We start from the raw sequence: 12,159 nt of genomic DNA, 5'->3' as shown, positions 1-12,159 counted from the left end.
AAGTTTGATGGTGATGGAACGACCGATCCAATCAGACACTGTAAGACATGCGAAACAATTTGGACAGCGAATGGCATAGCTGACACAGATGAATGGGTCCGACAATTTCTAGCAACCCTAAGGGGTGTAGCAATTGATTGGTTTGCCAACGTGGATCCCTAAAAATTAACCACATGGGTGGGAGTTAAAAAGGAGTTTATCACGGAATCTCAATTGTTGCGAGACAACAATGAGATCGTAGCAGAAATATGCACCACAAAGCAAGGGAAAAATGAAACCGTCCGTGTATATGCCAAAAAGCTAAAAGAATTAATAAACAAAATGGAAAGTAAGCCGGCAAATGGGCTAAAGAAGAGATGGTTCATTGAAGGACTACGCCCGGAGTTAACGAGGAAAATGAAGATTGTGCTGCTGTCATCGTACATTGAAGCATACAATCAGCCGATGGACTTAGAGAGTGAACAGAAAATGAAAAAGAAGGAAAGTAGCTCATCCGACTCAGATGACGCATCTTCGGAAGAAGATAGCAGTGATGACAAAAAGGGCAGCAAGAAGGTTTGAGCTCTCCAAAAGGATATGATCAGAATGATGAAGGAATTTAAGAATATCCAGAAAGAGACGAAGGGAAACGAGCTATGGTGCACAGAATGCAAGACAGAAGGTCACACGAAGGGATCCTGTCCAAAGAACCAGTTCTGTGAGATTTGCCAAATTATGGGCCATTCCACAAAAGAATGCTCTCCAAAAGGATATGATCAGAATGATGAAGGAATTTAAGAATATCCAAAAAGAGACGAAGGGAAACGAGCTATGGTGCACAAAATGCAAGACAGAAGGTCACACGAAGGGATCCTATCCAAAGAACCAATTCTGTGAGATTTGCCAAATTATGGGCCATTCCACAAAAGAATGCCCCTTCAATATGAAAACAAGAGGACATCATCAAGTGCTCCTGACACAGACAACTTCCACATTAGGAGGGAATGGAAACACAAACAATGATGGTGCCACTTCGGGTGGGTACAAAAATAATAGCAGAGAGCAAAACAACAATACCAACAATAATAATGGGGGCTGCAGCCGAATTCAGTACGATGCAAACAACCACCCGATGGTTCAATGTCAAGCATGCAATTTTTAGGGCCACTTTGCGCGAAACTGTAAAAACGCACCAAAGTTGTTATGCAAATGGTGCGGTCCTGGAGATCATGAAGATGCCAAGTGCTCAAAATCAAGAGTGAATTTGATCAGCATCGGCACCAACAAAGAAGAAGTCTTGGCAATCACCTGTAAACAAGCAAAACTGTACCCCGACCTGACGGAAGAAAAGAAGAGATTGGAAGAAGCGAGGGCGGAAAATGAGAAAGCAACGCAGGTAGAGAAATCACAATTGAAGGACACTACTAGTACCTCAACAAGGAACTGCATTGAGCAAAACATAATAAGGCAAGTGATGCAAATGGAAGTCTCGATCAAATTAAGTGACCTCACAATGCCCCAATTACAAGTGGCCATTCTAAATATGACACCGTTTCCGAAAGCGACGGAGGAAACAGGAAGGGACAGTAGTGGAACAACGGCAACAGACCCAATGCTACTAGCACTCACAACGGGGAGGCATCTGGTAGTAGTCAAGATGGGGATTTTGGGAACTGTTCTGACAAACACAATTGTGGACGAAGAGTCAGGTGTGAATGGAAAAAGTTAAGACAACCCATGTTGTGGCCACCAACATTCCAGTTGCTCACGGCACACCAGCACGGGATCAAACCGTTGGGAACCTTGATGGCACAACCGGTAACTATTGGAACGTAGCCATTTTTATTGGACTTCGTGGTCATCCCATTGAAAAGAAAAGGATATGATGCTATTCTAGGACGGAATTGGTTAGTGCAAGCAAAAGTAAAACATGATTGGAAAAAGTAAAATATGAGCTCATTTCATTAGAAAAAGGCATCAAATTATCTTGTTTTCTTTTGCTGCCTTGGTGACTTTTCTGAGGTTCAGATTTGAATGCCCTTGCTAAGGTATAAGGGTTTGGAGTTTCTAGTTGTGCATTGATTCCATAGCTGAAGTATTATGGATCAAATTCTAAGATAGTGAGTCTTCGATTTCTGTATACCAGTAGCTTGGAAGTACTTTGTGGAGAGTGTGGGGAGGATTTTTTTCTAACCCACAATTCATTTGGTATCCAGGAGGAGGTTGGAGTTCACTATGTTGTTGAATTGCTTGAGGACAAGCAATCTCGAGGAGGGAGGACTGTAATGTCCTCATTTTTGGCAAGCTTCTTCAGATGATTGAGTCAATTCATTATTGTGACCCTCGTGAGCTAACAAGATGATTTGGGGGTCTTGGTTGCGAACTTACTACTTTTAGTAAGTTTATTTCTAGCAATTGCCATTATTGGCAGTGTAATAGGTGGGCACTAGCAATTGGTCTCCTACAGTGGATGTGGTTATTTATTGTGTGAGCTTATATTTATTAATTAATTATTAAAGTTGCATAATTATAATTATAATAATATCTTATTACAATAGTGTCATTAAGAGATAATATTAAAAAGGGTTGTGTTGGAAAGTTTTTGGAGTTGAGTTCTTTTGGGAAACTGTTGCAGTTTTTGGAGTTGCGTTCTTCTGGTAAACTTTTTGCCAACAAGGGATTATAAATATGAGCTCATTTCATTGGAAAATAGAATCTAGCTATCTTGTTTTCTTTTGTTGTCTTGGTGACTTTTCTAAGGTTCTGATTTTAATGCCCTTACTAAAGTATAAGTGTTTGGAGTTTCTAGTTGTGCATTGATTCCATAGCTGAAGTATTGTGGGACAAATTTTGAGATAGCGAGTCTTCCATTTTTGTATGCCTATAGCTTGGAAGAAGTCTTTTGTGGAGAGTGTGGGGAGGATTGTTTTTTCCAGTGTTGCACGGCTCAACGAGCCAAGCAAAACAAGGCAAACTGCCACGAGACTCGGACTCGACCGAGTCCTAGCCAAGTCCGAGTCTTGGTCGAGTCTTGGCTGACTTGCCAAGTCTCATCAGCCTGACTCGGCCAGCAGCCAGCATCTAGTAAAGACAAAGCAAAAAAAATTAATGGTTTTTTTTGGTATGTTTAGTATGTTAAGCATGAGTAAGACCTAAAAAGGTCATTCTATCGATTGCAAACACAAAGAATAGAGAAAGAAGAGTTGAGGGAAGAGTATTGGGGTTTTGGGATCCAATAGTGGTGATGGCAGTGGCGGAGGCTAGATCGCGAGGAGACCCAATGCTGGTCCTTGAGGCTGAAAGTGATAGATCTGACTCTGATGATGAGGATGAGTATGAGGATTAGGATGATCTTGATGAGCATGTCACTAAGGTTCAACCTCAAACATAGGGAGAGAGGATCGCTCTAGAGTCTTCCATGACCTTAGGCATACTCGTAGGAAGACATAGGCTACTATGAGCCTTTTTTTTTATATATGTTTTGAACTTTTGATTCCATGGATATTGTAGACATTTGACAGTTACACTATATTTCAGAATTCTATTATGTTATTCATTTTAAAAGTAATTTCTTTCAAAAATGTGCATTTATACTTATGTGATCTATGAAAAGTTGTATATATCTGCAAAGTTGCATCTATTTATCTCAATAATTGTGTATTTGTTGTTAATTGGCTAAATGATGCATCAAAAAAACTTAAAATCCATTAAAATCTTTGGGTTTCATGGGTTTTTTAATTTTCTAAGCCCGACTACCAAGACCAAGTCTGAGCCCAATTTGGGCCTCACCGAGTCCGAGCCGAGTCCGAGGCTGGTAAAACTGGTTTTTTCTGGTCCAGAATTCATCAATCTGGATAGTAGTTGTGCTGGAGATTTACTTCCTTATAATCTTCCATTGTTAGAGCATTGTACCTGGTTTTCATTATTAATATTTGGTCCTTCACCATTTGAGTGCATGGAGGCAACTTGAATTTCAGCTTGGTGTCAGGGAATTTAGAGTATGTGAGCACAAATGTTCAGAGGTTTGGCATGGCAACATTCAGCTCAATAATTCAGTCATTGAACTCCTATAGGCTCCTCCTTCCTTGCAGATTTAGAACGCACATATTCCTTGCATTTTGGTGCCAGTTTATCCTACTCGTAGGCACGATTTTGCTGAGGAATTCTGCAGAATTTGAAGCCTGTATATTTCTGGCTGTCTAATGCTAGGGTTGGGACAACTTCATGCACAATTTATACCAAGTGTGAACGCCTATATTTGGCATCATTTTCTAGCTCCGGTCCCTTCGAATTTGACGGTGATACTTCTGCAGATTGCAGCAATTCCTGGCATTGGCTTGTGAGCAAATTGGAGGAGGCAAAATTTACTTTAGGTTCAGGCATGCTGTGAGTTGTGTTGTTGATGATAATTATGAATTGAATGTCAGAATATTTGATTCAATATAGTGAAACAATTGGATGTCATTTGCAAGTATTTTTTTCTATTAGATGTTGGCATTAGAACATGTGGTCACAAAATGTTTTGCAATAGTTTTTGGAGGTTATATGTGTTCAGAAACTTTCCTTGCAATTTGATTGGGTTTGGGTATTATCATTATTTGGCATCATTTTCTAGCTCTGGTATCTTCGAATTTGAAGGTGACACTTCTGCAGATTGCAGCACTTCTTGGCATTGGCTTGTGAGCAAATTGGAGGAGGCAAAATTTACCTTAGGTTAAGGCATGCTGTGAGTTGTGTTGTTGATGATAATTATGAATTGAATGTCAGAATATTTTCAATATAGTGACACAATTGGATGTCATTTGCAAGTATTTTTTTCTATTAGATGTTGGCATTAGAACATGTGGTCACAAAATGTTTTGCAATAGTTTTCGGAGGTTATATGTGTTCAGAAACTTTCCTTGCAATTTGATTGGGTTTGGGTATTATCATTTTAATTCAAAACATTCCCTCACCTCTTAATTATTTTAAGTGTGGCAATTTATAACCAAGGATATTACGAGTTGACAAACATTTGGAGTTCATTTTATTACTTATATTTGAATTAGTATAATGTCAACTATTGATTAGTAAAAAGAATTGGTTTTATCTGAGCTATAACCAATAGGAGTTATTACATAGTCAATATCTGTCCAGTTGAAGATAATTGGTCCCTAATTTCAGTAATTCTTATAAAGTAAGATGTAGTAGTTTCACCCTTATTCTTCTTTATATGGTGTAGTGTTGTTGCTTAGGTGCAAGGGCTCAACTAGTATTGTTTATCTCATACATGTTTTCTAAGAAGGTGAGCATTGCATGAGCAGTATAAAATTTTGATATGACAAGGACTATATGATCCTCCACTAAGTCTACTAGCATCTTCATAGCTCTGTTGTTATTCTTTTTCCATTGAGTTTTCTTTGTCTCATCTTCAGGTATAGGTACAATATTTTCCACATATGAATCTAATTCGTGTTTATTAAGTGTCATCATTAATTTGAGTTTCCATGAGACAAAATTTGCAGCACCCTCAAGTCTATCCTCAAATCTAAATCTGTTCACCGTGATTACTAATTTTATTGTAAATTTCCTTTGATGATATTTCTAAGAATTTTCTGAGGTTATATATACACTCTTGGTATTTTTCCAACTAGGCTTTGATACCATGTTAAGGAAATAGAATCAGAAGTAATACCTTTAATTTTATATATATATATATATATATCTGTGTGTGTATGTATGTATATATGCCTTATGTGATTAATTCACTAACTTGGATCTATTTGTTTATGTAATTCTCGTATATATATATATAGACATACATACTTACGTGTGTGTGTGTGTGTGTGGGTGGGTGGGTGCGTGTGTGTGTGCGTGTGTGTGCGTGCATGTGTGTCCCTTATGTGATTGATTCACTAACTTGGATCTACTTGTTTATGTAATTCTCAATTCTTCTTGCAGATTTCAACATATGTATTCGCTACAATACCTTTAAGTATATTCTAAATTCACTCTTAATATAAAATGCAGAGTTTATAAGATAGAGATTGTTGCAGATGTAATAATACTGATTTTTCTGATGTATTTTCCAAAAGAAGCAATCCTTCTCTTATAAATATGAATGTGGGAGAGGCATGTCCCATATAGGCACATGACTCTAGGGTCAAGTTCCTACATGGGACATGCCCTGTCATCTACTAGACAGGGCTTACAAAAGATGTTGCTTCATAATATAATTGCTGTCTCAAAACCATGATCTGCTTTATGGTATAATCGGTGTTTAATAAGACCGATTCTCTTGGAATATTATTGGTCAGTCAGTTTTAATAATATGGATCATAGTTATTATTATCTTGACAATAATCATTAGATATTATTATTATGAGAAATATATATATATATATATAGACTCGGTGTTATATATATAAATATATAGGTATGTGTATATATGCTTATCTAACGATTATTAGTCAGGAATAATGATGATTAACTTAGTAATCACAATAGCTGATTAACAAGTTATGATCAAATCAATCCGACAAAAGCTATCACATTAACAGGTTAAAAATGATGAGATGGCAACCATATTCTCAATCAATAAAAACATGTCAAGTGTCACATGGATGCAATTTTATGAGATGATAAGTAGGAGATATTTTCTACAAGAAGTCAAATTGTGATATTGCTATTAGGATTTAACTGTAGTTTTTGAGTTAAACTCATTCACCCCAAACTCATTGACCCCTGTTTCACGAGTAGTGATTCACACGAATCTCGGTGCTTCAGCTCTATGAGCATCACCTAGATGGGTGGAGTAGTACTAGGTGGGTGACCTCCAGGTCCAATGAGTACTGAGTGTTCCATTTATTCTCATTAGAGATGGATTTGTGTGAATCACTACTCATGAAACATGGGTCAATGAGTTTGACTCAAAAACTACATAGTTAAATACTGATAGCAATATCACACTTTATGAGATGATGTCCAGTTTCATTAAATGTGAAAGAAGATGAGGATAGGGAACACATTTCCCATGGTGACAAGGTCGAATTGTCTAGAAAGTGCTCTCTTCTCATTGGTCCACGTGTCATTCATCCTTATCCAATTGTGCTGGATTTGAATTTTCTTTTTGGCCCATGAAGGTAATGTAATTTTCTAATTGGCCCACATGGTGGTGCTTGATTGTAATTAGGTGGAAATTTAATATTTGTAGTTACGGTTATAAAACCTTAATTAGGGCTTGAGTGGATAAATCTTGGCCCTTGATTTCAAATCAATCTTAGCCACTCATTGTACTAGGGACTACTCTAAAAGGTCAAGGCCTCCTCATTTCTGACTAATTAGTTTTAGAGTAGAGTAGGAGAGTTAGCTGGAGAATAGTTGCCAAAGTACTACCAAAATTGATCTTTATTCATTGTAGGTCTTCATGATGGATATATATGATCGTTTTGGAGTATTGCATGGTTCTTTGCATCTCTCACTTAGCTTAGGAGTTTATTTCATGTTGTAAAAAAGTAGTGTAGTTGGATGAGAATAGTTGTAGATGTTTACGTGAATGACTCGAAAAAATCCTGACCACTAGCCTCTTGCTGATTGTAAGTGCGCCTTGTCCGTTATGTCAATGATTGAAAGCAATCAACTTCAATTGATATTCAATCTTCAGTTGGCATCCAAATGATAGGATTGATGAGGAGATGTCAATGTGAAAACTATTGGAGTATTCCTTACAAGCTTGCACTAAGGGGATGAGTCACTGATAAAGCTACATCTAGTAGAGTCCAAGACATCCATGATTCCTTGCATTCATAATTAGAAGTAGTAGTAGAAGTTAAGTTGAAGTGGAAGTTGGAGAATCAAACTACATTTTCATTCCATGTTGTGAAGCTAAATCTTTAGAAGTGCAAGAAGTGGAAATCCATTGAATGAATAGTGTAAGTCCCCTAAGTGATTAACAGCAAATCACATTATCTTGCTGAGCAAGTATCCACAGTTGGAAGAACTTTGAAGTTGCTTTATGATCTTACTTTACAGGCTTAGCATGAGAAGTAACCTTATATCAAGAGAGAGTTGAGTATTTGATGTTTCACTTTGAAACATTGAGTGTTTCATTTTCATGTTGTAGTGGGACTAAAACTCACATCAACAGGACTTGTGCAAGTCACAGCCCAAAACTCCTAAGCCCTAGCCCACAACTCGCCAAGATGCAGCTTGCGAGTCTATGGCAAGTTAACACAGTAAGCCAGTGGACATGCAAGTCCTGTGAGTCCTAGCAAGTCCTAGCCAAGTTTTCCTACTATAGTAATTATATTCATGATTATTATTTATGAGCTTAGAACATTGCATTTTACAAATTTTCCATGTTTTAAGAATGAATATTTATCAACGTAATTAACAAGAAAGGAGAAAACACTATAAAATCCCTCTTGCCTCAACTGAGAAATGAGTTTAACACTTGCTCCTGCTGTAGATGAATATATAGACTTGAAATGCATTTGAATATCTGAAGACAGGTAAAGTATATACCTTCATGGAAGATGTTGGTCGCTGCTCAAGGAAAGCTTCAGCTGCTTCTAAAGTAACTTTCAGAGGTGGCATGTATTTCTCAATAAATTCTTTGAGCTGCATCCAGAAGATGTAACAGAAAAATAATATCATCAAATAATTTTTATTGCTGAAGAAAACGGATATCATACTAAAGCAAACATAAAGTATAATCCTGTTAAATATTTACCTTGCAAAATAATCTAAGGTTCTGTATATTTGAAATTCATATATTTTCAGTCAGACATAATATCATGTTTTTGGATACAACTATGTAATGTTTATTAATTCTAATGTTTTGGCACTCCTACAAGACCACTTTCGGCGAAAACAGTCATATAGGATCTGTAAATTACTAAAAATGTCGCCATCTTCTTAAAAAAACCTTTATGATGTACCGAACAATACAAATTGACAAAAAGAAGGAATACCATCATCCATATCCTTTATAAAGTTGAAGCAAAAAAATGGTAGTATGTGAGAGAACATGGCCTATGCTGGTGTACACATAGCAACTGGCACAGATCCTCAAACCTATTTTAATTCCCATAGATTATCTGGAAGGTAAAAAGGGAATAATTAATTGATTAAATTGTCTAAATTTCACACAACATACATTTAATTAATTACTTATATAAAGTTCAACAATATATATCAAAATTTTACTGTTGTGGGGCCCAAAATATAAAGTTCACTTATAAAGTCGCTGTAGCAGGAAAATGTTCATCTTCTACCCAGGGATGAAAACTATATGAGAAAAATGGTTTTAAGGATGAAAAACATGCTAGCCAATTCATGGTGGATTCATTCAGGATTCACAAGTGTTTTAATTGATTACAAGATTTGAGGAGTCTTCATAGACAATATGTCAATAACTATCATTTTGGAAGGATAATGCATCTTGATATTATTTGTCTGCAAATCACTTGGGAGCATGAAGATATATTGGAGAGAGAAATTATTCTTAAAAATACATGTTCGTGAATCAATATATCAACAAATTTACTTTTAGAAAATTGATTAGATACATTAGCAATACTTTATAAATATTGATCAACCACACATGCAAAATCTAACAAGTATGAACACAAAAGAACACAAGATTTACTAGAGACAATTGCGAGAGAAAACAACAGTTTTGGCAGTAGTTCACCAATTATAATAAATTTTGTTTTGTTATGTAAACGGCAATGTAATGACAAATAAGTTCTCGGGTAGTTCTAGGAAACCAACCATCAAGTGCTTTATATTGTAAGTTGGTACCGAAAACAGATCTAACATTGTATAGACATTACACAAAATAAAAAGTTCTCTGCCTATTTACAGTGGTATGTAGTATGTACCATGATTTTTGTATTTTGTTTATATTTCTGTTTGCTCTGAGTAATAACCATATACACCGAAGCAAGTAAACATTTTGGTGTAGTTGCCTAATCGAACCTGGAGATCTGAAGGAAGGCCAATAGGCAGAATGGTGGAATAATGGTTTGCATATTTAAACGAGTGGTGGCAACTAACAGTGACATCAAGGATAATAGGGAAGAAACCTGAGAGGTGTTGATGTTATAGCTGTGGGAATCTTTCTCTCCTATATTTGAAATAAATAAATATAAATATTATTGAAGCCAACTCAACACATAGTGTAATCTTCTTTATAATGGCAGGGCAATGAAGAGCCAAGATAATGAAGGGTCTTCACTTTGTAACGGCAAGACAAATGAAGGAACAAGACAGTTTTATATATTCTTCCAGGAGGAATTCATATGATAACAGATTCATATTCTTTGATTGTATGTATATTTATAGCTAGAGAGGAGCTATCAATTCTGCTGAGAAATTCGGCCCAGTGTTTGGCCAAATTTTTTTTTTTTTAATTTATTAAGGATAGTTCAGAAATACATCAGACTTCAAATCAGATATTCACCATCAAGATCACTCAAAAAAATATTATCTTCACGAGCAGTATCAGGAGCTCCTGAGGAGCAGCCAGTATCATCTTGTGACTTCTTTACAATTTACATCATACAGAACAACAAACAGGACCAATTCCCAAGGAGAATAAGACATCACCCACTGCAACTTTTTTAAGCAAAATTAACCATCTAAGACATACCTAGTTGGGCTCACAACGAATTTTCCACATTCTAGACAACACAAAAGGCCATCTAGACTCCGACCATTGACAGCCCCAAGTCGAGTCAATCCAGGCAATAATATCTGATTCACTCTTTAGCATGCTGTAAATATGTTTGACCTTGGTCTCTGCCAGAGTAGTACCATCTTTCCATTTGATCTGCTCCACAAACTGATTGAAGGTGAGAAAATATTTCCTAGAAAAAAGGGCCTAATTGCCTTACTAATGAGGGAGTAAGTTTTCTTCTGAGATGAGGGAATGCCATACTTCATAGACAGGTTCTCCCAAGGGCATATTTTTCTATCCTTAATGATATCTTAAATGAGGCTAATACCCCTATCTGCCCAATACTTTGCAAAACAACATTCTGTAAGAGCCAGAGGTTTATTATTCAACTTGTTGCCCCACCAGACTGACCTTCACATAACTGCATGCAATGGGGATTGCCCAAAAACTTCCTTCCCAACCAGCAATCTATTCACTTTTGACCAGGCTTTCAATATAGAAACAAATATAGCAGAGCCTATCTGTCGGTAAACATTGTGTAGCCAACAGGGTGTATGTTGTCAGTAAATGCCCCTTGGGGAAGGTTCTTGTTATGTAGCCGACAGACGCTTTCAAGAAGGTTCTTCAGAAAGTATTTATACACCCTCCAGGATCATTGTAATCATCATCATAAGCATAATGTAATGTCTTTGGCATATGCGAATAATAAAAAGAGTATTGTTGTTCTTGTTCATTGTTGGTATGCATTGATTCATTTACCCAGTACGGTAAACATTTGGCGCCATTGCCCAATGGACCTGGAAAGGTGGAGGAATGAAGACTAATGCCGAATCAGCTGAACAAAAATAAGAATAAGCTGAAAGAAAATAATGAAATATGCACAGCACAAGGAAATCTAAATTTGGCACAACAAGCTGAATGCAGGAGGTTTCAGAAGATTGCCGACGAACACCGAAGCACTGAGAAATTGTTGGAGACTCGACAATAGGTGGAATTGGTGGAAGAAGCAAGGGAGGAGTTTTTTAACCTATATTCGCTAAGGAAAGAGAATCCAGACGGAAGAGAATTAACTCGCACAGCTCGGAGTGCCAAGGGAGCACGAGCATGCAGTGAACTCTTCGTCCGCGATACACTTCCGGAATGGACAAGTTCGCTTAACGAAGACCCTTCTTAACCAAAAATGCAGTTATTGGGAATAAGAAGTCTGCCCGAAATGACGTCAGTATCAAAGTGCAAAACAGTGCCGGTGTCATAGTGCCAACCAGCACCCATACACAAAATCAAGTAATAATGGCAAGACCAAAGGAGAAGTTGCCCAAGTTTGATGGTGATGGAACAGCTGATCCAATCTGACGCTGTAAAACATGTGAAACAATTTGGAGGGCGAATGGCATAACAGATACAAATGAATGGGTCCGACAATTTCCAGCAACTCTAAGGGGGGTAGCAATTGACTAGTTTATCGATACGGATCCCCAAAAATTAACCAATTGGGACAACATCAAAAAAGAGTTTATCAC

At 37.0% G+C, this 12,159-nt stretch overlaps 1 protein-coding gene across 2 annotated transcripts in view; it reads right to left on the bottom strand.

Moving 5' to 3' along the window:
* The window catches only part of LOC149542012 (uncharacterized), a 163,630-nt gene that overhangs the window by 87,837 nt on the left and 63,634 nt on the right, over positions 1-12,159 (bottom strand). For both annotated transcript variants that reach the window (XM_089797056.1, XM_089797057.1), the window contains exon 4: positions 8,482-8,577. In XM_089797056.1, the coding sequence (XP_089653182.1) occupies positions 8,482-8,577 (96 nt within the window). The remainder of the gene's footprint in view (positions 1-8,481; positions 8,578-12,159) is intronic.

This window comes from Cupressus sempervirens, chromosome 8 (assembly GCF_028749045.1).
Source record: "Cupressus sempervirens isolate cs-2001-9-10 chromosome 8, ASM2874904v1, whole genome shotgun sequence".
Classification (NCBI taxonomy): Eukaryota; Viridiplantae; Streptophyta; class Pinopsida; order Cupressales; family Cupressaceae; genus Cupressus; species Cupressus sempervirens.
Note: the sequence above shows the minus strand (reverse complement) of the source record. Positions and strands in the feature narration are given on the sequence as shown.